Below are 23,236 nucleotides of genomic sequence, written 5' to 3' on the forward strand. Positions count from 1 at the left end.
ATCACCCTGTTTATGTTTATTATGCTTATAAGGGGATATAGATGAATAGGCTAACAATTAACTAATAGATATCCCCACAAAACTTCTGCAGCTGAATATTTACATTATGCCAACATTTTTTTGTATTGGAAGCATTTTTAAATAGTATGTATACATATGTAAATGATCCATTATCTAATAAAATATGCAATAATTTGCATACATTTCAAGTACATTTGACAACATTAGATTAAGTCAGATTCAAAATTCTTCTTTTTGTTTTTCATTTTGGTGACATAAGGGATTTTAACATCTAATCCTGTGTATTAATGTAATGCTGTATTTTTAAGAATGTCTTCATACATTTGCTAAAACCCCATTATATATTCCATACCTTTTGTTTACTTTCCATACATCACAAATCATATATGAACAACCTCCTCTATAACATCCTCATATGAGCATATCAATTGAAGTGGAGATTTCTAGTTCAGAGAATAAGGCAATTATACTGTAGATTTTATTTAATGGCTAAAACACCCACTGTAATAACACTTCACTCTAATTATGTCCAAAAGGAAACACAAAAAGAAGAACCTGACTTTATCCAGTGTTAAGGTTTAATAAATGTAAAATGTAAATGTAAATCAGGTTTCTCGGCCAAGTACCGGTATGCTTGCGTATACAAGGAATTTGGTCTCTGCATTTATCCCATCCGTGAATTAGTGAACATACAGAGCACACAGTGAACACACAGTGAGGTGAAGCACACACTAACCCAGAGCAGTGAGCTGCCTTGCTACAGTGGCGATCAGGGAGCAGTGAGGGGTGGAAGTTTTGTGGGGATATCTATTTGTTACATTTTTTAGCCCATTCACCTGTAAGATATTCTAGACATAGACATATTGAATTGTACCGATTGACCAAAATCAGGGGGTCTGGCTCAAAGACTACTTGCTCCTGAGTTTGTTTATGACTATTTGTGACACATGTGTGTGCACGTGTATGTGGGTGTTTTCCTTGGATTTCCCCTGGGGATCAATAAAGGATCTATCTATCTATCTGTTTATTATTTCCTTATCACTTATTTTACAACAGATTGTCTTGCTTTAATTGCTCCTGAGTTTGTTTGTTTTTATAGCTAACCACAAAGTATAAAACGCCTCAGACCAAAATCTTACTTCATAGTCTTTCATTGTCCTTTTTGCTTTGTTAACTTTGTAAACATTGCAGCAAACAACACTGTTGTCAATCTTACAGCGAGCTGCCTTTCTCTTGGACATTTTGTTTTTCTCACAAACATGTTGCAAGGTATTCTCTTGTTGATATGGCTTACACTGTCATCACAGCCCGTCGAGTGTCGTCCAGGTAAGCAAGCTTAAAAAGCTCATTGAACTTGTTGAGCAAACTGTGAGAAAGAGAAAGTGTGTCCCAGTTTTTATGCTGATGTATAATTCAGTGTCTGATTTCTGACTATGACAGTGTTTTGTTTGTTAGTCCATATGTAAATATCCTGGACACAGATATATAACATACTTATTGAACACAGAGTGCTGACCAACAGTGATCACATGTCATTTCTATTGTGGCAGGTGGAGCTTTCTATTACCTTGAGAATCCAAATTCCCGTGGAATCAATATCAGCAGGAGCAACACAAATCATGAACTGCAGAAAATTATGAACAAATTTAACGCTGTTGGACGTAGCTGCAGAGATATTCAACAGAAATATGGTGTTCAAGAAGGCAAGCTCATTATGTTGTGCTATTGATTAAAATTCACCTTCTATGAGCTAAATTAAGCTGTATCCTCAAGACAATGTGCACCTTTACATATTAGGTATTTCAAAGTAAGGGTATTAATTGTTTTTGCATGATTTCATTTCAGATGGTCTGTATTACCTCACCACCTCCAATGGGGTCGTGTACCAGACCTACTGTGACATGACCACAGAAGGTGGTGGATGGACACTGGTAGCCAGTGTGCATGAGAACAACATATATGGGAAATGCACTGTGGGGGACCGGTGGTCCAGTGAGCAGGGAAGCAATCCCAACCGCCCTGATGGAGAGGGTACATGGGCCAACATGAACACCTTTGGGACTGCAGAGGGTGCAACATGTGATGACTACAAGGTATAATGAATAGTAACCTCTAGTTAGTTGCCGTCTGCATGAGGCTTTCTAAGAGCTTAAAATTATAAATGTTGATAATTCATCAGTATTTTTATTGATTCATGACATTCAGTCGACGATTCCCAAGACACTGGAACACCAGGACACATGAAACCTGGTATGCATGGATATGCTGATAAGGAACAGAAGCTTTTTGTCCCTGGGAGCCACCCTCCAATAAACATACTGCTAAATTATCACTTATAAGATATACTCACAATATCTCACCAACCTCTCAAAGGATCATTATAACATTTTCAGCAAGCCACATTTAGTTAAATTCTGTCCATTGTTGGCGCTGCAACATACACATTCCTATCTGAAGAGTTCAGATGCAAAACCCTCTAAATCCGTCTGACAACTTTTCTTTTAAATTAACATTTTTTATCAGGCTCCTATAACTTTTTGCCTATAAAAATTGACATTTCAGACCAGGAAGAAAGTGGTATTTAGCGGGTTTTGAAGCCAAATTATTTGATTAACGTAGGCCTATACTATGTGGGGTGAGCATTCACTCATCATTATCTCATTTTTGACAGAGGTGACGTTTAGAGGCTTTGGCATCTGAACTCTTCATCTCAAGAATTATTACTATTAGAAAGAAAATGTGGGTAATTTGTTAGATTTTATTTCACTCATGTGGACATACAGATTTACTTACCTGTCCTTTACAGAATCCTGGCTACTATGATATCATAGCACAAGATGTGTCTGTTTGGCATGTTCCTAACAATATTCCACTGCAACACTGGACCATTGCTCCCATCCTGCGATACCACAACGAGACAAGCTTTCTGACTCTCTATGGAGGAAACCTCTACCACCTCTTCAAGGTCCATAAAACACCACAGATCATATGTTCACACACACCTGTGCTCACATAGACACCAAGACACATATCAAGTTATTTAACAATCTTTACTTAAATGTCTGTCTTTCATCACCTTTGGTTTTCAGCGTTATCCTGTGAGGTATAACATTGGAGCGTGTGGCACCAACAATGGACCATCTATTCCTGTGGTGTATGATTATGGAAATGCTGCCACTACAAGAAACTTTTATGGCCCAAATGCTAGAAGTATGAAACGATTTTGTTAATTTATTGTTTAGGTTTACAGTACCCATGTAACAATAGTCAAGGTGTCTATGTTGAATGCAGCTGTTGTAATTGTAACATTTCACAAAATAGAGTAAAGTAGGCTACAACTCATACAATGCCAGTTTATACATTCTTACATGTCATGGATGTTAATGTAATGCTTTTACTTACCCAGATGAATTCATTCCTGGCTACGTCACCTTCAGAGTGTTCAACAATGAGAGGGCAGCCATGGCCATGTGTTCTGGAGTCAGACCCACTGGGTGCAACACTGAAACTGTAAGGATGACCACAGCACAACTTTGTTTTAGAAACCATTAATGTCTAATTTACAAGCATATCTGCTTATAGTCTCACTTGACACCAAGTGAGATAATCTTGAATGTGGTGAAAGATTGTGTGTGTTTTTTTTAATCAATTTATATGACAACTTAATGAAACTCACTATCTTGGAAATTAGTGGTTTGCATTGTTGTAGGGCCAGGCATGCCTTTAACATTTTGTGAAGAGTGTAAGACTGAGTCCTTGAAATTAATAATTGGAATTGCAACAAATAGATAGTGCCAAGGGTGCATTTACCATGCATTACCTGTCAAATACCATGTGGCAGAAATGGCTCAGGAGGTAGAGGAGTGCTTCGCCAACCATAAGGTTGCTGGTTTCATTTTGATTCCATCTGACATTGTCAGTGTCCTTGAACACAACACCGGACCCCAATCAGCTCTTAATGTGCAGGTTGATGCCTTGTATGGCAGCCTCCAGCATTGATGTATGAATGTGCATAGTAAATAGTATACCACATCCAACTTTGTGAGGCCAGAATCTGCTATATCTGTCACAGTTGCAGTTTAAGCATTTTATCATTATTAGTAACCCTTTATTTATTTTACAGTATTGCATTGGTGGAGGGGGACACTTCCCTGAAGCTGCTCCTCGTCAGTGTGGTGATTTCCCATGCTTTGACTGGAATGGTTATGGAACAGGAAGAGAGTGGAGTGCATCCAGAGAGATGACTGAAGCTGCTGTGCTGCTCTTCTACCGCTGAGTTTAAGATCACATAAAGGGTCCACAGATGACCTGTGGCAGACGCAATATTAGGAATAAAGATTTTCACTGGCATGTGTTGGGTTTACTGCATTAAATACCACCGGTGGTAAATTGGCAAATCTTTGCTCAATGTTATGAAATGTGTTTTTATAGAGGCCTAGTGTATAGCTGAGAAAAGCTACTTATTACGGGCAAAAGTTATTTTAAAATATCATTGAAGGTCAAGATTGCCATTCCCTATATATCTTTCTGTTGTGCATTGGTATTTTCACCTGACATTTTACTGCTATGTTCAATCTAGAGTTATGAATAATAGATGGAGATTTTTTGTTGATATTTTGTGTTGTCTAATATTGTCATATATATATATTTTTATGTTTTTACATTTGGAATAAAAAATGGAATGAAAAAATCAAACCAAAGTTTTCAGATCTTCTATATTGGGCTTAATGCCACCAGGTGACTTTCTGTCCTGCATAAGGAAGTTGGACAACATTTCTAACCAGCATGCATTGTGTTCAACTCAGTATGCATAATGTTGAGCCAGATCTGTGCAACGCTGGATCTAGTTGAATGAGCCTATTAAATATGTAGCTAATATAGGTTTTCTACGAGTTAGCTATAGCCGGTTGTACAAGGATACTTTGACCAAATAGATATCCTATGTGACTTGTTGGTTAAACAAATTAAGCTATCTTTACCACTTTTGAGGAGCATGTGGACTTCAAATCCTCAGGTCATCAAATGAGGTTTTGCAAGGTCACAAGCTAATATTTCTTTCCTACAGTTCAATTTGACTTTTATTTGTTTTAGTCAGTTTGATTTAAGAATGTTGGTTGCCCAAGGAATGTAACTTGCTTGCTATTACATTTGTTTTGTGTGTTTGGGTTTAAGGTTATTTAGTTTGATAATGTTAATCTGGGAGGACACCGTCATGTGAATCAGATCAATGATTCCTTACCAAAACAGGGCCTGTCTTAACTGTATCAGAAGTGGGACAAAGTCACTGTTTGGCAAGTCACAAGTAAGTCTCAAGTTTTAACACTGAAGTCCAAGTCAAGTCCCAAGTTCAGACAGAAATGTCTCAAGTACTGTAAGTCCAAGTCGAGTCTCACCAAAGCTGAGTCCAAGTCCAAGTCCTTATTTTTTTCGAGTCTTAAACAAGTCATATTATGCAACCGCATATTAATATGCCATCAATTATGCTTTCAATATCATTCTTATCATTATATCATACTTTACTAATTGAAAAAGTTTTAAATTACTTTAAATCACGAGCCCAAAGATGAACAAAGTATCCTTTGTTCTCTTACTGAGGATAAATAAAAGTGAATACTGGTTGGAATTGAATGAGTTTGCTAACTGGCAATTAATCCGAACAGTCTGGCTACAACTTTAATTGAGTGAGGGGTGAGGTAGGCTACACATGTGAGGTGTGTCTGAGTTAGAGAGTGAAGTGTGTGGATGACTATTTGGATGGGTGAGTGAATTGTTTTTACAGTGTGTCATAATGTGTCCATGCATCATAACACCATAGGGTTAACTCAAATAAAATATGGTAAACTTGTTTTGCTTGCATTCTACTGCTTGGTTGTGTTGAAATGGCCATGACTTTTTGGAGAGTGGGTGCGCACATCCAAAGAAATGTTTTCCGCAGGTGCCAGACAATAATGTCAGACAGTGGAAGAAGTGTGGTCTGCACGCCGCAATTGCTCCAAAAATATAAACTTTATTACTTTAAAAACATAGCAACGTTTCGATCACCCTGGATCTTCATCAGGCATCATTTGATCGAAACGCTGCTTTTAAGAAATATCATAGAATAGAAAATGAAGGTGTGTGTGTGTGTGTGTGTGTGTGTGTGTGTGTGTGTGTGTGTGTGTGTGTGTGTGTGTGTGTGTGTGTGTATGTGCGCGCATGCGTAGAAGATTATTTATCGCCTATCTACGAAAATGCTGACACTGCCCTATAGCACAGCATTACTGTGAGTGTGTAGAGAAAGAGAGGAAAGAAAGGAAGAAAAGGAGCAGATGGGATTCTCTCAGAATTTTCATCTCAAAGTTAGGTTTGATCCCAGGACACATTTTCAGAATGAAAGCCTGATCCCCAGTAAATTAAACCACAACTACAGCGAGCAGCATGATGTCTTCTGCTGTACAAGCAGATTCAAACACTCCCAGCACCCAGGAGAATTAACACTGCCACAGTGTGTCAGTGAAAAAGCACTTTTGGTATGAGTCCTTGCATTTCCTGCCTAAATTGATATGGCAATCATATTATTTCAATAATATACTAATAATACATAGACAATGAAAGATTCTCATATAGGCAGAGGTGAGGCTAGATTATATTCTGTGACAAAGCAATAAATCTGATATCCTTAGAGTGAGGGGTTGACCTAAGCAGCTGGACGCGTTCTCTGTTCCATGTCGAGGGTGCAGGTGCAGGGGAACAGTAGGGAGTCTTCCTCTAAGTTGCTTGCATGTATAATGTATAGCAGGAATTTAGCCAGAGGACACAAAACTGTCCTTCATCATTGATATCAAAGGGTTTTGAGGACACACACCCCCACCCCCACCCCACACACACACACACACACATTATCTTGCCTTGAGTAACCAGCATGTTGATGTTTTGGGAAAAAGTCTATCAACTTGCACAAGTGACAGGGACACAGTTTGGAATGACTGCAAAAAAGAATATTCTGATATGATGTGAAATTATATGAAGCTAAGGATAAAAATCCGTTTTGATCAACCTTCCAATTCGGTTGAACCTTGTTGACGTAGTGTTAGTGCTTACCAATGGGTGACCAACATTTTTTGGGCATAAAAAAGATACAATAAAAAGATAGGCTACATCAGAAAAGGCTAAGTCAGAACAGATTATACATTATTTCACAAAGTTGTCCTCCTATTTACATATAATTTAGACTAGAAGGGCACTTTCTGTAGACCTGCAAACATGAATTTGGTGATATCATTCTGCTACACCAGCCAGCCAGAAGCAGATGGGCTCCCCCTATTAAGTCAGGTTCTGCTCAAGGTTTCTTCCTGGAATATGGGAGTTTTTCCTTGCCACAGTTGCCATATGGCGTGCTTGTGGGGGGTAAGAGGGTTAAGGCTGCCAGTCATTTTGTATATTTTTGATATGTTGCTGAGTGGATCATAAACGGCCCCAGCAATGAAGAAATGTGATTGATAATGACTGACTGACTATTATTTTGTTACATGCTTCAAATGTAAAGCACTTTGAGCTGCATTCTGTGTATGAAAGGTGCTATACAAATAAAGCTTAATATTATTATTATTATTATAATTACACCACCTAGAGTGGGAGAGTTCTTTAAACATACATTGATTGTAGACAAAAATGGCATAATCAGGCAGATATCAGTGTGTAGCTGGCTTTTACTATCTACAAAATTCAGCCTGATATGAAGATGCTGTTACTTAAAGAAAGACATGTATTGTACATATACTGTATTCCCCTTGGTTCAACACCATTTAACATGATCGATGGTACCCAGTTAATAAAAAACTGACTAAAAAGGTCATGATCCTACCCGATCAACGATGTTACATAGTGTAATATTAAGCATCCCAGGTGTGCAATGGCAGCGTCAGAAAGTTCATTCTCCATATTATAAGCCTGCATAGCAAAATAATGGGTTTGAAACCGTTATTTAAAGGTAAACAAACTACATTGTGTTTCATTAATTCATTGCATGTCATGAAAACACCTACAAGGTATATCATGAACTCCAATGACACTCATTTTGGGTGTGACTGACAGCAAAATAATGCACATCCTTGCTTTCAACACTAGAGGGCAAACCAGGCGTGAATGCCATACAACAGTAGCAATGTTATGGGTTCATCCATAGGCCAAACTTTTGACTACGTATTTTGTGAGTAGGAGGATCAATAGATTTGACCGACAAACTGCATTGAAAATCTTACGCCTTGACAGAGGTAAATGTGTAAAAAAAACCAGTATGTTCTATTTGCTTCAGGGTATGTAGCCAGCCGCAACAACAGCCACCAGATTTTCCTGCCAATCATTTGCTCACGTCAAGCTCACGTAATGCTCTAAGCATGCAGAGGGAGGGACTTCAAGGGAATACTGTTTGACTGTTAAGAACCAAGAAACTATGACTCAAGACATGTTGGGGAGACTGGGAACTGTTTTGGTCAGCCTCTGCCACATGGTTTCAGCACAGTCCATTTGTTAGTCTAAAAATACACAATACAGGCCTTGCATCAACTCCCACTAGTGCTAAATCACAGACATTAATTAACCATAGCGATAGACTTTGAGATGTGTAGCAATTAGTGCCAATACGCTTATAACAGTCTACGGAAGCAGAGGCAGTGAATTACCCAGTGACCGTGAATTAGTTTGTTGGTATATTGAACAAATCCATTGTCTTCTGGCAGTATATATTTATAATGTTGTACTGCAATTATACCCTTAATCAAATGACCTTGCATTGCCTCTCTTCAGGAATATGCTACGTGCAGCTATTTTTTCCCCTTCTGGCCAAAGGTTAGCTTAAATGGCCATGGTCATGGCCCATTCCGCCATGATGAATCACAGCTTTGCATAATTCATTATGGGAACACAACACATTTTGCCCACATTCAAACACTGGCCAGGGCAGTGACACAGCCCTGAAGTCACAAGATACACAGACAGAGAGAGAGAGAGAGAGAGAGAGAGAGAGAGAGTCAGAAAAACATAGATGTAGAAGGCAGATTTGATCAGGGCTCTACAGTGCGCCCATTTCACTCGCATATGCGAGTAAAAATGATGACGTGCGAGTGCAAAAAAATATTTAGGCGCACTGGTGCGAATGACTTCTAACCATGTCAATGTTTGTCTACAAAATACACCGCAACATCGAGAAACGCGGCGGTGGTAGTGTAGTGGTTAAGGAGCTGGGCTAGCGTGCAATAGCCTGAAAGTTGTCGGTTCAATTCCCGGCTTCCACCGTTGTGCCCTTGAGCAAGGCACTTAACCCCAAGTTGCTCCGGGGACAATGTGATCCCTTGTAATATAGCTGACATATGTAAGTCACTTTGGTCAAGAAGTGTCTGCTAAATGTAATGTAATGTAATGTAAAAACAGTACTGGTGCAAACCATAGAATCACGTCGCGAATGCAGCATAAAACTACACCTCCCATCAACGTTAGCAGTTTCGCGTTGGGACTCGATAGTAGTAGTCGCTTCTATGAAATCCATGAGCGCGCAGAGAAAGCGGAAAGTTAGACTAGCCAGCCAAGATGAAAAGATTGAAGAAATTAGTTCTTCCGCCTTCTATCCACCGAATTAATCGGATATAGGAGGAACAGGATAAGATTCTGAGAATGCAGTGAGAGAAGGAAAGGTAACCTAACATGCTTTTTAGCCCAGTTGACGTATTGGCTGCAATATGCAAAATATAGCTGTAGCGAACAGGCATAAAAGTAGCTTCCCGTAATACTCCCATTTTATTCAAAGGTAGAACGCTACTGACAACTCCAGGCTTCCACGCATGCTTGTTTGTTTACACCGAATACAAGCTTAAGTGCAAAACGAGTGTAGGCCTAACGTTTGGCTACTGCCCCCATCAATGCAGATATTTCAAATAAAAAAATAAAAGTATAAAAATATATTGTAACGTTCTCAGTTACTCGGACAGGAAACCACTTTCATAAACCAGCATTTATTAGGTACAGCACTTGGTCGCCATTACGGGCTGCGACTTGCCAATATCAGTCCTTGTTTTTCCTAGAACTCCCGCGAACTCCACACAACAGATAAAAAACATCACTGTAACTTTTCTGCTGCTCAGGCGTGCCCGCCCCCCCTGCAGCGCCTCTACTGGCAGTTAACATAAAACACAGCAAGGCACAGAGACAACACAATGCACACAAAACATTAACATAGACCCCAACTGCACATCAAAACACACCCAGGACGTTACACTACCCCCCCACCACAAAGTTCCTCGTCCTCGAGGGAACAAACAAAGTCCGCAAGACGCTGGGGTGGCCTCCTTCTCCTTTGTGGGCGTGACACAGGGGACAATGTGCTTAAATCAGGGGCTGGGGAAGTGGGTGGAGACCCGGGGGTCAAGGGGACAGGGTTGCCCCCACCTTGCACCTGCTGCGGTGGCTGACAGGGTTGTGGGGCCGGTAAAGGTGCATGGGGTGGAGAACGTGGTGTTCCGGTGACTTGGGGTGAAGCACTGCCCTGATAGGGTGCCAGTCTGTCTCTATGCAGTGCTACTTTCCTTCCTCTTGGCGGCAGCTGCACCCGATACACCACTTCCCCCATCCGCTCCAACACCCTGCAAGGCCCCATCCACTGGCTGTCAAGCTTCGGGCAACGCCCCTTCTTTCTTTGTGGGTTGTGCACCCACACCAGCTCTCCAGCTTGGAAATGCCTCCCTCGGGCCCTCATATCATAATTACGTTTTTGCCGCGCATTAGCGCTTTCCTGTTGCGCTCGGGCAAATTCATGAGCAGACTCAAGCCGATCCTGGAGCCTTCTTGCATACTCAGGGCCTGGGGAAACAGCAGGGGAGTCAGGGGGCCGCCCGAAAGCCAGCTCTGCCGGCGTGCGGAGTTCTCTCCCCAGCATAAGGAGAGCCGGGGTGCATGCAGTTGACTCCTGGACTGCTGACCGGCACGCCATGAGCACCAGCGGAAGATGCTCATCCCAGTCTCGCTGATGCTTCGAAGTCAAAATAGCCAGCTGCTGACCCAGTGTGCGGTGGAGTCTCTCTACCAAACCATCACTTTGAGGCCGTAATGGGGTGGTGCGCGTCTTTTTTATGCCCAGACGAGTGCACATAGCGGCAAACACAGCGGACTCAAAATTTCTCCCCTGGTCACTGTGCAGCGTGTCAGGCAGCCCAAACCGGCTGAATATGCCTCCCAGCAGGGCACCAGCAACTGTCTCTGCCTCCTGGTCTGGGAGGGCGTAGGCCTCAGGCCACTTCGTAAAATAGTCAATAGCAGAGAGAATGTAGACGTTGCCCTTATCTGTTCGCGGAAGTGGGCCCACAATATCGACAGCCACTCTCTCCATGGGGGCCCCTACTAGATGTTGCTGCAGTTGTGCATGTGACCGACCTGGTGGGCCTTTCCGCGCTGTGCACAGGTCACACCGCCGGCAAAAGTCTTCCACGTCCCTCCGAAGACGTCCCCAATAGCAGCTCTGGCGGAGCCGGCGGAGCGTCTTGGTCACACCGAAGTGGCCTGACCCCGGAGCTCCATGCACAGCCTGCAGCACAGCTGTCCTCAGGCCCCTGGGGACCACCAGCTGCCAACGCTCCTCCCCTGTAGCCGGCTCTTTCCACGCCCTCTGCAGCACGCCATCACTCAGGCGCAGCGCGTCGAACTTGGACCACAGCCCCTTAGTGGCCTGTGAGAATCTTGCCACCTCTTCCCACGAATGTCTCTGCTGTGACTCCACCCACTGACGCACCGGCTGTAAGTCGGGGTCGACCTCTTGCTGCTGCCTCCATTCCCCGGCACTCACTGTCTGCAGCTCCCGACAGACAAACACCTCAGCCTGCCGTACCACCTGCTGCTGCTGCTGCTCTTCGCACAGTTCATGCTCACGACTGTCCCTTCGTTCGCAATAGCGGCAGCCGTCCGCTGCACACGGGCGACGGGAGAGTGAGTCTGCATTGCTGTGTTGTGCTCCTGCCCTGTGCACCACTGTGAAATCATAGGCCTGGAGCTCCTCCAACCACCTGGCGACCTGTCCCTCCGGCTCCCTGAATGACATCAGCCACTGGAGAGCTGAGTGGTCGGTTCTCACAGTGAAAGGCAGCCCACACAGGTAGTATTTGAAGTGGCGCACAGAAAGTACTACTGCCAGGAGCTCGCGACGGGTTACGCAGTAGCGCCTTTCAGCCTTGTTGAACACCCGGCTAAAATAGGCCACTACCCTCTCTCCGTCAGCACCCACCTGCGACAGCACTCCTCCGACGCCCACCCCACTGGCATCAGTGTCCAACATAAACGGGAGGGAAGGGTCAGCTGGGGCTAGCACAGGGGTATTGCTGAGGGCCCGGCGCAGCTGGACGAATGCCCCCTGACATGCTTCTGTCCAGACAAACTCTCTGTCTTTCTGCAACAGCTGGAACAGAGGAGCAGCTATGCATGAGAAACCCCGTACAAATCTTCTATAGTATGAGGCAAGGCCCAAAAAACTTTTCACCTCCTTTTGCGTGGACGGGACAGGCCATTCAACCACTGCCTGCACTTTGTCCTGCACAGTGCTAATTCCCTCCTGCCCCACCCTGTGTCCCAGAAAAGTCACCTGGCGCTGCATAAAATGACACTTATCGGGATGGAGCTTCAGCCCGGCATCCCTGATTCTTCCCAGCACGCAGCGTAATGACATCAGGGCGGCGTCAAACGATGGTCCATGTGCCAGGATGTCGTCCAAATAGACCAGGCACTCCTGGCGTGGTATGCCAGTCAGCACCCGGTCCATTAGTCTGGCGAATGTTGCTGGCGCATTGCACAAGCCGAAACTGAGGACTTTAAATTGCCAAAGCCCACGCCCAGTGCAAAAAGCAGTCTTTGGTCTGGCGGACGAGGAGAGGGGAACCTGGTAATAGCCGGATCGGAGGTCCAGTGAGGAAAACCAGGCCGAGCCTGAGACTAGGTCCAGTGACTCGTCCACGCGGGGCAGTGGATACGAGTCTTTCTTTGTTACCCCGTTCAGTGGTCTGTAGTCAGAGCAGAGGCGCCACTCACCGTTCTTTTTGGGCACCATGACCACCGCCGCTGCCCAGGGGCTGTCTGATGGTTCGATGATGCCGGCCTGAAGCATGTTCCAGACAGCTTTGTCACATGCCTCTTGACGTGCCAGTGGAAGCCTGCGAGGCCGACACTTTATGGGGTAGGCGTCGCCAGTGTCAATCTCATGCTCCACCAGCTGTGTTCGGCCGACCTCATCCTCATTCAGTGCAAAGCTGTCCCTAAATTCAAATAAAAGCATCCATAACAGCTCCTGCTGATGTGAGTCCAGGCCATCACGGTTCTCCATCCAGATTTTCCGTATGGCAGACTGCGCCGCCCCCTCCTCTGGCTGGGGCAGCAGGGCCGTGGGGTGGCCCATGCTGATGGAGGCTGGCGCTGCAGGCAGGGGTGCCATGGTGTTGGGGTCTGTCTCCTCTGTCCCCACCTGAGATGGAGGAGGTTGCCAAGCCATGTCATGGTGGGGAAGTGGCGGGTTGAAGTGGAACTGTGGAGTTTTGGGGGACGTGAGTGTGACCTGGGGCTCTGCCGTAACAACTTCTCGTGCTGGCACAGTGGTGGGGGCAGCAGACGACGGCGTTGTGGCCGCCAACATGATGGCAGGCCCATCCTGGAATCTCAGCGTGCCTCCTCCTAGGTCCAGCTGGCAGCCTGTAGCCTTAAGAAAATCCAGGCCCAGTATGCACGGGTCTTGCACACCTGCCACCCACACTGGATGGCGGACAGCCCTGCCCCCCACAGTCACAGTCATCATGCCTTTGCCTTGCATCGGTGCCAGGCCGCCCGTGACTGTGCGCAGCTGCACAGTGGTGGGCTCTAACTGAGTCCAGCCTGGCACCACATCAGGTCTTATGAGTGTTACTGTGGATCCCGTATCCACGAGGGCAGAGCAGGGGACCCCCTCTACAGTCACTGGGACGTGGCAAAAGTCCCCAACACATGTCCGTCCCACCACTACCACTGACCCCGGGGAAATGTTGTCGTCTGCTTCTGGGGAAAGTAGGGCCTGACTTCCCCGGCTGTGCTGTTGGGCCCCTCCTGTAGACGACGAAGAGGAGGAGGATGAGGTTGGGGTCCGCACAGCCTCCCCTATGCGGACCCCGCACCGTTTCCCGGGCCCGTGGAAGCTTTTGGGCACTGCCTGAGGAGGTGTCCTGGTTGTCCACACCCCCAACACAGCCTGGGTGATGTGCGCGGGGCACGGGTTGTTTGGAGAGACATAGCCCGTATCAGTTCAGTTATCTCAGTTGCCCACGCTGGCTTCTCCCGGCCTGGGCTGCTGCCCATCGCCACTCTAGTTGTAGGCATTCCCTCACTGCGGCTACTTCCAGCTGACACGCCCCACACAATCTCTCTCTCCACCGCTAATTCCAAAGCAGTCTGCAACGATCGTGGATGCTCCAGCTGCACATGCACACGCAGCTCAGTGGGTGACAGAGCTCTGATGAACTGGTCTCTTGCCAACTCACTTTGCACATCAGGTGGCATGTGTGCATATGCTCGCCTAGTAAGGCTCTCTATATCATTGGCCAAGACTCGCAGGTGCTCCCCTGGGAGCCTACATCGACTGCTGAGTTCATTTTTCAGTAGGTCAGGCTGTACACACTGTCCAAAGCGCCTCTTCAGTGCCCCCACTAAAGCCTCATAATCATGCCTGTCTTCTGGGCTAAGCAGCAAAAGGCATTTTAATGCATCGTCTGTGAGGCACATAGCAAGCTGTAGTGCTTTCTCTCCCTCTGTCCATTCACCCGCGTGAGCGAGCAACTCAAACTGTGCATGGAATGCCTCCCAATCTGACTTACCCCCATACTTGGGTGTTTTCAATGGGGATGCGGTGTTATTGGCGGCGCCATGCCTGTTGTTATGGTCCCGAGGCTTCGCACGGGCACCTGCAGCCATGCCAGCATCAGCAGCCATCCTCGCAGCCGAATCCCTAATGCGAGCTCTTGCCTGCTCCATCCTCTCTGACCATTCGCCACTTGCTCCCTCCTCCTTCACATTCGCGTTCGAAAAATACTTCTCCATGCCGCTACGTTACGTCTCACACAGTAGCGCGACTGGTCTGCCAACTTAGCTAAACTGATAGGTAACTACTAGCATATAAATCAGTCCATGAACACTTGCCTTCCGAGCGTAATTGCTTAACTTCTGACACCAGTTGTAACGTTCTCAGTTACTCGGACAGGAAACCACTTTCATAAACCAGCATTTATTAGGTACAGCACTTGGTCGCCATTACGGGCTGCGACTTGCCAATATCAGTCCTTGTTTTTCCTAGAACTCCCGCGAACTCCACACAACAGATAAAAAACATCACTGTAACTTTTCTGCTGCTCAGGCGTGCCCGCCCCCCCTGCAGCGCCTCTACTGGCAGTTAACATAAAACACAGCAAGGCACAGAGACAACACAATGCACACAAAACATTAACATAGACCCCAACTGCACATCAAAACACACCCAGGACGTTACAATATATATATCCTTGATTAGACTATGTTTTGTGGAAGAGAAAATTGACTGTTTTAGTAGTAGTATTAGGCAGTATGCAGTCAGATAGGTCACATGGGCATATTTGGATTAGCTACAGGTGGATTCACAAATAAATAAATTAGCCTACATTTGGCAGGATACTTGATATACAGGCTAAATGCAAATATGGCAATGTATTATATTATTTTACATTAACAAAATGTAGGAAAATAAAACAGACTGAAAATAAAGTAGGCACTGATCTTTAAAATCCTGTTTCCTGTAGCCTAAATGTTGTCAGTCATTCTTAATATTCGCAATTGGTGCACTGGCATGTTTAACTGTTAGCTGCAGTGTAATGTTAGATTATGTGTAAGTTAAGTACAGAACTGACTGGGCTCCCAAATTGTTGTCTGTGCTCCTAAATTTTTTAACTTGGGGGCACAAGTGCTCCTAGAAAAAAATGTTAGTGTAGAGCCCTGTTGATGATGAAGTAAGCTACTTGAGATACTGATATCAGAGTTTCTGGGCATCACCCTCCTTGATAGCCATCCTATGGTCATACGCTCCTCATGTTCATCTGCATTTTAATCAGCCAAACAGAGGCTCACTGTGGCCAAGCGCACAGACACAGAACCCTCAGCCTGTCTTCTGTCTGGGTGTGCAAGTCACTGTATGCACCCTGAATCACTTCATCTCTGTAGTCCCAAAAGTGTGCAACCTCTCAACATTACACAGACAGCTCTGCCCTCTGGAGTAAATACCTTTTTAAATCCCATATTGCCCTTTACTGGAATCATTTTTCTCTCTCTCTCTCTCTCTCTCAAACACACACACACACTTTCTTTATCTCTTGTGCTCAGTTGACTGTGAAGCCCAGACACACACTGTAAATGAACTTATTAGTTCAGTACTGCAGATAAACGTTGTTGTTTTCATTTAGTGGTGCAAGCTGAATGGGGGAAAATACTATTCCTATGAACATGTCTACACAGAAAATACTAAATAACATGTCTGCAGGTTTTTCTACTGGAGGCGAGAAACACGTCACACCAGGCTTGGAATTTCACCATTCTGGGGGCAAGGCCACTTGGCCTTCAGTTGGGCATATTTGGTGGGGGGCACAAAGGCCACATGTCAGGGCACCAAGGCCAAAGTTAACTATACAGTAGTAGGCTATAAAAATTATCAAAGTTGTATTTAGCCTATTCACTGCAGTAGACCCTTCATCACTGTATGAAACATTACAAAAACATGAAACATGACATATTACATAGAACTGTAAATCATCTGATCATCTAATATTTGCAGATATCTAGGCTATATATAACATTTATTTTATATTTGGCCTGTTATGAAATCATGTATTGAACAATTTAAGCACAGTTCAGCTTTAAGAAACTCAAATAGCCTAGATGCATGCTTAGCATTTTGTGATCATTAAGGCTACTTTCACAAACTCTTAGTCAGCTGTCCTATGATTTACCAATACAGGCGATATTTGTAACATTTATTTTGTATTTGGCCTGTTATGAAATCATGTGGAACAATTTAAACACACTGTAAAACGTAAAGCCCAAATTTGGAGACATCCATGCATGTCGAAATTTACTGCAAATTCAAAACTGGATTACTCTGGAATGGCTAACTGTACAGGGGACTGCTTTACACTTTTGTGTTCGGTAAGGTCTGCTGTTTATTCTGATATATGGTTTGTCATGTGTTAAAAGAGGGGTTCGTGAAGTATTCCACCGAGATGAATGGGTAGGGAGATCATGGGACGCAAAACCTTCAGTAGAATGTATGATTAAATTGAATTATATTATTGACTTTTCTCGCGAACCGTTCAACACAGCAATTATCGGCTAACATCGTTTAAAAGCTGAGAAAAAGCTCTTTCACGTGATACTTGTGATGTCTGTGTGATGAATAGGCTACTTCGCGAGTAGTTCAACTGCGAAGAATGGGTGAATTTGGACGCACTTTCTTGCGCTGTCACTTTCTCCACTGCGTAAAAGACTAAATTAATTTGCGCTGTGAATGCTAAGATTATTTTGACAGGCCACAGGCTAAATAAAAATAGCTATTAGTAGGACGCAAAGCAGAATATTGAAAGAACGGGGCACCAAGGCCACCATGGCCTGTAAACCTCTGATTTTCAAAGGGGCCTCACGGCCAATGCAAGGGGCTACGACGGCCGCCGTGAAATTCCTACCCTGCGTCACACATAAACAGACTTTATGTACAACAGACTGTGAGGTGTTACAAGTATTCAGATTTTATGTTGATGATTTCACTGCATTCAGTCATTAATATGACAAAATTATAGGCAGGCCTAATTTGCTCTTTGTTCATGTTGTATGATTTTATGAGAGTAAGAAGCCCAGGTTCAAACTTCCAATTTCACATCATTACTTCTCTCACCAGGCCATAGGCAGCCATAGTGATTTTTTTTCAAGGTTCAAAATACTAATTTCACTCATTGCAAAAGAAATATTAATGGTAAAGGTAAAACAGCTAGATTCAAATAAAACTACTGAAAGTATCTGTGAACAACTCTTACATACATAGTGGCATTGGTAAGGAACACAACAAAGGAGAAATCTTCACTTATGAGAGGAAAGTTGAGATGAGTGCAGATGTGAATGGGTAAAGGGCAGAGGGGAGGTTTGCAGAGGCCCTGTTTTAGTAAATATTAACATCTTAGCCTCTCCGGTTCAATCACCCACAGACAGACCCTCGGACAGGGCTGGGTTACATAGCCTGAGCCCAATGCAGACAGATTGCTTTTAGACTACATTCCTCTTTTCGCTTCAGTAAACTTAGGAAATGTTCAGACAGTTTATGTACTGTACGTAGAACGTCTCTCTCTCTCTGTATGCATCTCTCTCCTCTATGTATTTCCCCACCTCTCTGTTGTAATGCTTTTGTCTGCCTGGGGTGCTTCTTAACTATCAAAAGGAATTTCAAGTTTTTGCCTGAAATTGCACTGTGCCTATTTACAAAGGCATTGTTCCCACCTCTTCTGGGGCCTATATCAAATGTTGGACCTCTATAGAAAGCTGAGAACCTCTAGTTTTCGTAGGAAACAGTCTAAATAAATGTGTGATGTACTCACAAAGAGTTACAGAGGCTAGAATATAGTTTTTTCTTTCTGCCGGATTACAAGCATCTCTGAACTGACCACATTTCAGCCCTCTAGGTCTCTTGATATCCCTTAGAAACACAACTGAGCCCTAGCACCAGGTCTTGTGAAGCTGTGTGCAAAAGTAGATCAATATAGAATGAAAATATGAGTGCTTTAGACTATTATTTGCCAAGGTATGCCCATGCGTTTTGTAAAATGCCTATGGATACTCCCCATAGGACTTTTTCTTATCCAAAATGCATACTGACAATCAAATGCTTACTGCACATGAACCCCTTTGTGTAGAAGCATAATCCTGGTCTCAAATGAAAGGTAACACTTTGAGGTTTCATGCTTGTATTTGGATTATACTTCAGGGGTTCTGATATGAAATGACTACACTAAATATGGAATGATTACAAAAATGTCTCTATTTTTGCATTTACTTTGTTGGTTCAATGAGTGTGTATAAGATAGACTATACATCTGTACAACTAATATTGGATAACACAACATGAAGATTCAATTTCTATGGATTCTTGTGAATATTTCAGTACCCAATATGTTGCATCTACTTATTGTGCTGCAGCTACACTGCAGCCAGAAGTCAGGGTAGCACCAAAAGCGGAAGGGGGGGAGGGGGGCATTTTGGATCAAATTTAATTGAGACATAATAAGATTAATCTGAGAATGTAAAGCACTATACAGATTGTACATGAAAAAAGTTGTCATTTTTGGATTCCCAAGAGCCAAAGCTTTGAAATGGTGTATAACATTACTATGCTTCATAGAAATATGGTGCATACAATTGATTTAGAATGTTGGGGGGAGGTGGGGGAGGGGGGTAACCGTCCCGCCGGCGGGACACTGAAAGTTATGTGGTTTTAACCTTATTCCTCACTGCTAAATCAATTGCATTTATAGTGGGTATATAATTCTACCAGACTCAGGAGGCAGGAATGATCTTGACAGTTTGATACAACAACGTATGAAGTGGTACTTTGTCCTTCGTCTTGGCCCCATCCACAGTACAGTTAGAGGCATGGTTTCTTTTGCAGATCCTGCCTACTTCAGATGGCAGAGGCAGAGCCTATGCCTGGATAGGACTTGGACCAAACTAGTGGTGGTCATCATATGCCAGCACTACTGAAATCAGCAAAGAAGTGCTAGTGGAGTCCATGTAATAACACAGCTTTAGAATCTTCCTGGAAGAACTCACAGTTAAGTTTCCAGTTTAAACTGACATTTGACATAAGAGCCCATCAGTGGTAGCCTAGAAATCTAGACGCGCCCCTAGCGGCAGCAAATTACATTTGCTGCCAGGGCTAGTCTAGCAACTCTCCGTTGGCTTGTGAGCTCCAGATCCCCAGACTTCGCCGGGCCAATGAAATCGTGTATAGAGTCGGTAGGTGGGCTTAACATAATGATTGATGGCAGAGTTGCAACGGTTTGGCTTGAATTCCCTGCTACTTGAAAACAAACTAGATGTACCGCATAGCGGTACAAAATATGACCGCCGCTCAGTCCTGTACATGTTCCGCGAAAATAAATCACACTTCAATTTGTCTCCATATTTTACTCCATCCCCCACTCTTGAAACTTTTGTGTATGCTTGTTTGGCATGCCTGAGTGTGTGTGTGCGGCTGCACAGAGAGTAGCCTACTGGTGCTGAAAAGGTGAATAGATTGTAGAATAGCCAAAGAAGATGTAGCATTGTTAAAAAACCTTCTCTAAACATCTCTAAACAATCACAAGTAGGGCAGTTCATCACAGTTCATCCATTGCAACTGGATTGATGAAAGGTCACTTACACCTGTAGGCTACATTGTATTTGGGAAAAGCAAAAGGTATCAGCATAATGTTATTTATTTATTTATTTATTTATTTATTTATAAACAAAAACATCTCTGTCAGTTCCATGCCGTTTTCAACAGCTATCAAAAACAAAGGTCATTTTTGGATGGATGGACTTTTTGTGAATGTTTCTTCTTCTACATAAGATTTTAGTCATCTTTAGTTCATGTAATACTTTATTGTCAATGCACAAATTAAGTAACAGTAGTCTGAAACGTTATTGTTAATGCACAAATTAAGTAACAGTAGTTTGAAACGAAATGCTGTTTTACATCTAGTGGAAAAAACTGACATGTCCAAATGGGCCTTGATGAAATGCGTCGCTAGACTGTTCATACACATTTTAACGGGCCAAAGTTGAAGAGCTGTTGTCCGTTATTGTTCGTGCAAATATAGGCTGATTCATGTTCCCTTGCATTGTGTAACTGAGGTCCATGGCTAGTCTGGCTTTCACCAGACCAACCTCAATCTTTTAAGAAATCAAAAAATAAATAGCGGGCAGATCAGGCTGGGTTCACCAAGCCTAGTCCATAGGCACCCGATATTGTTCACGCTCTGGCTATTCTAAATGCAAAAATGCATCAGGGAGTTATGACAAAACTGTAACTAACAAACTAGATCCTAATAGAAAGCTGTTAGCTTCCCTAAGCTACAGGTAGGCTTATAAGGTAGGCCTATTTACAACATAAATTGTCAATAGGCTATGCTGGCGACACAAATAAAATCTCCTTTGGAAACCAATGGCTTACGCCTTACAGTATCGGACTTAAACTGCCATATCGTGGCGAAAAGTTGTAATAAAATTCACGCTCCATGAGTCACGCTCCATGAGTCAAGGAAAGCGCGAATGAAGTAGCCACTTCTAAATGGGACCTACTACACAGTAGCTTAAGGTGTGTTGCTAAAGCAGCCATAATGAAATGAAGGTGTCATTGTTTGGATACTTCACACACACGTGCTTTTTAATTTCACAGACTACAACTACCAAGCTGGAATCAAAGCACATCGATTCCCCTCTCACACCCTGCACGCACTTATACACAAAATAAACAGGCGTCTCAGTTTCACGCATGTATAGGCAAAACTGTATCAGACCGGTGTAACGTTGGTAAATCTTCCATTGCACAGAATGATTTTTGTAGCACATGCAACAAATGACAGTCGAAAGATACAATTACAGTGCTGCTATCAATTTGCTTGGTATAACCGCATTTATAGTTTTCTACAAATGCAATCAATCAAATTGGCCTCCATCACTCAACCAACGCTAACGGTAACATTACCTAGGTCCTTATTGATATTATAAGATTAACGTACCTGCAGTAAAAACCAAGCATGTCCGATAAACATTCTCAGATTTATTTCGGCTTCAAGAAGAAATGGGAATTACATTTCATGTGAACATCATCCTATCCTTATTAGACGTTCTCTGCGGTAAACTATAGTCCTTGTATGAAGTGTCCATTGTTATTCCAACCCACGTTTAACTTCCAACAAAATTACGTCTCACTGCAACGATGCGCCATCTAGTGGACAAACGACTACTTATCGCCAATACTGGAAATGCAGCCATAATGATGAATATATATTTTGGCTTTCTTTTAATCCTACTGAATTTGTAATTATGTATCGGCCGTTCTAATACCGATAGTATGTGGGTGCCTGTGTGTGTGTGCATGTGTATATGTGTGCACCGCCATCTACAGGCCAATGAGTGTACGGTCACTAAATGTACACATAATCTATTTTTTTTAAGACCCCCCCATGGATGAAATTCTACGAAACTTGGCATACCCCCAGAGAATGCCAGGTCAATCATACAAATAACATTTGGTGCAGTTCTGAACATCTTAACTGAAGATAGGGGCGATTAAAGCAGAATAATATTGCATTTTCATTTTTTACCGGGGGGGTGCAAATCACAAATGAGTGATTATGGGCCAGATTGATGTGGGCCCTTGAGACCAACATACCATAAAAAATTCTTCATCCTCGGTGCCACGGTTCAGGTAGTTATTTAGGAAAAACTGCTTTTTTTGCGGTTCGGGGGGCCCAGCACGGGGGGGGGAGTGGACCCCGGGGACGAAACGAAATTTTTCCGTAAAAGTCTAGTGGGGCTACATACCCACCAAATTTCATGTGTCCCGGTGGTTCGGTGTCCCGGGTATCGTTGACCAAAAATTCAGGAAGTAGATGACGAAAAAAAAAAAAAAAAAAAAAAAAAAACTTTGACAATCCCTATATGACCGCTTCGCTAGCGGCGGTCATAATAAGATGGATGTTGCTGTTGGCGAACAGTGTGACACGAGTTAAGCTTTTATTAAGTTGGCAAACGTTTGAACTAGCCAACTAGCTCCGCTAGTTTTGCTCCTATTATATCACCTAGCCAGGAGCAAAAGTATCGTCACTCGTAGAAGCAGATTCGAGCACTTGTATCAATTGACTTGTAGTCGTGCAAGAAAATCAAAGCGATCTGTAGAATTTTATTAATGAGAAATTATTTCACAGATGCACAACTTCGGATGCATTAGTTCACGTTTGGGTTTACAAATGCACGAATGTTGTGCATGTTCTCAGATTATGAAACACGGATGTGCAAATGTGTTTCGCACCTACTGCGCTGCAATGATTGGAGCAAAAGTGTCGAGTGCGTGACTCTTGAAAGTTGTGACTCACAGGATAGGATTTGTGTACCTGTAAAAAGGATTTGTGTACCTGTA

General features: G+C 43.5%; 1 protein-coding gene across 1 annotated transcript; it reads left to right on the top strand.

The window, feature by feature from the left end:
• Positions 1–1,243: 1,243 nt before the first annotated feature.
• LOC143111534 (intelectin-like) lies at positions 1,244–4,652 on the top strand. The gene is made up of 7 exons (XM_076273777.1): positions 1,244–1,347; positions 1,572–1,724; positions 1,867–2,114; positions 2,828–2,986; positions 3,111–3,231; positions 3,428–3,531; positions 4,145–4,652. Exons 1-7 carry the CDS (start codon positions 1,281–1,283, stop codon positions 4,295–4,297), a joined length of 1,005 nt encoding a protein of 334 aa, XP_076129892.1. The 5' UTR covers positions 1,244–1,280; the 3' UTR covers positions 4,298–4,652.
• Positions 4,653–23,236: the final 18,584 nt, after the last annotated feature.

This window comes from Alosa pseudoharengus, unplaced genomic scaffold (assembly GCF_046254945.1).
Source record: "Alosa pseudoharengus isolate Yale_2024_CS ecotype anadromous, Long Island Sound unplaced genomic scaffold, YU_APseudo_1.1 YU_APseudo_1.1_scf_8, whole genome shotgun sequence".
In the NCBI taxonomy this organism is placed as follows: Eukaryota; Metazoa; Chordata; class Actinopteri; order Clupeiformes; family Clupeidae; genus Alosa; species Alosa pseudoharengus.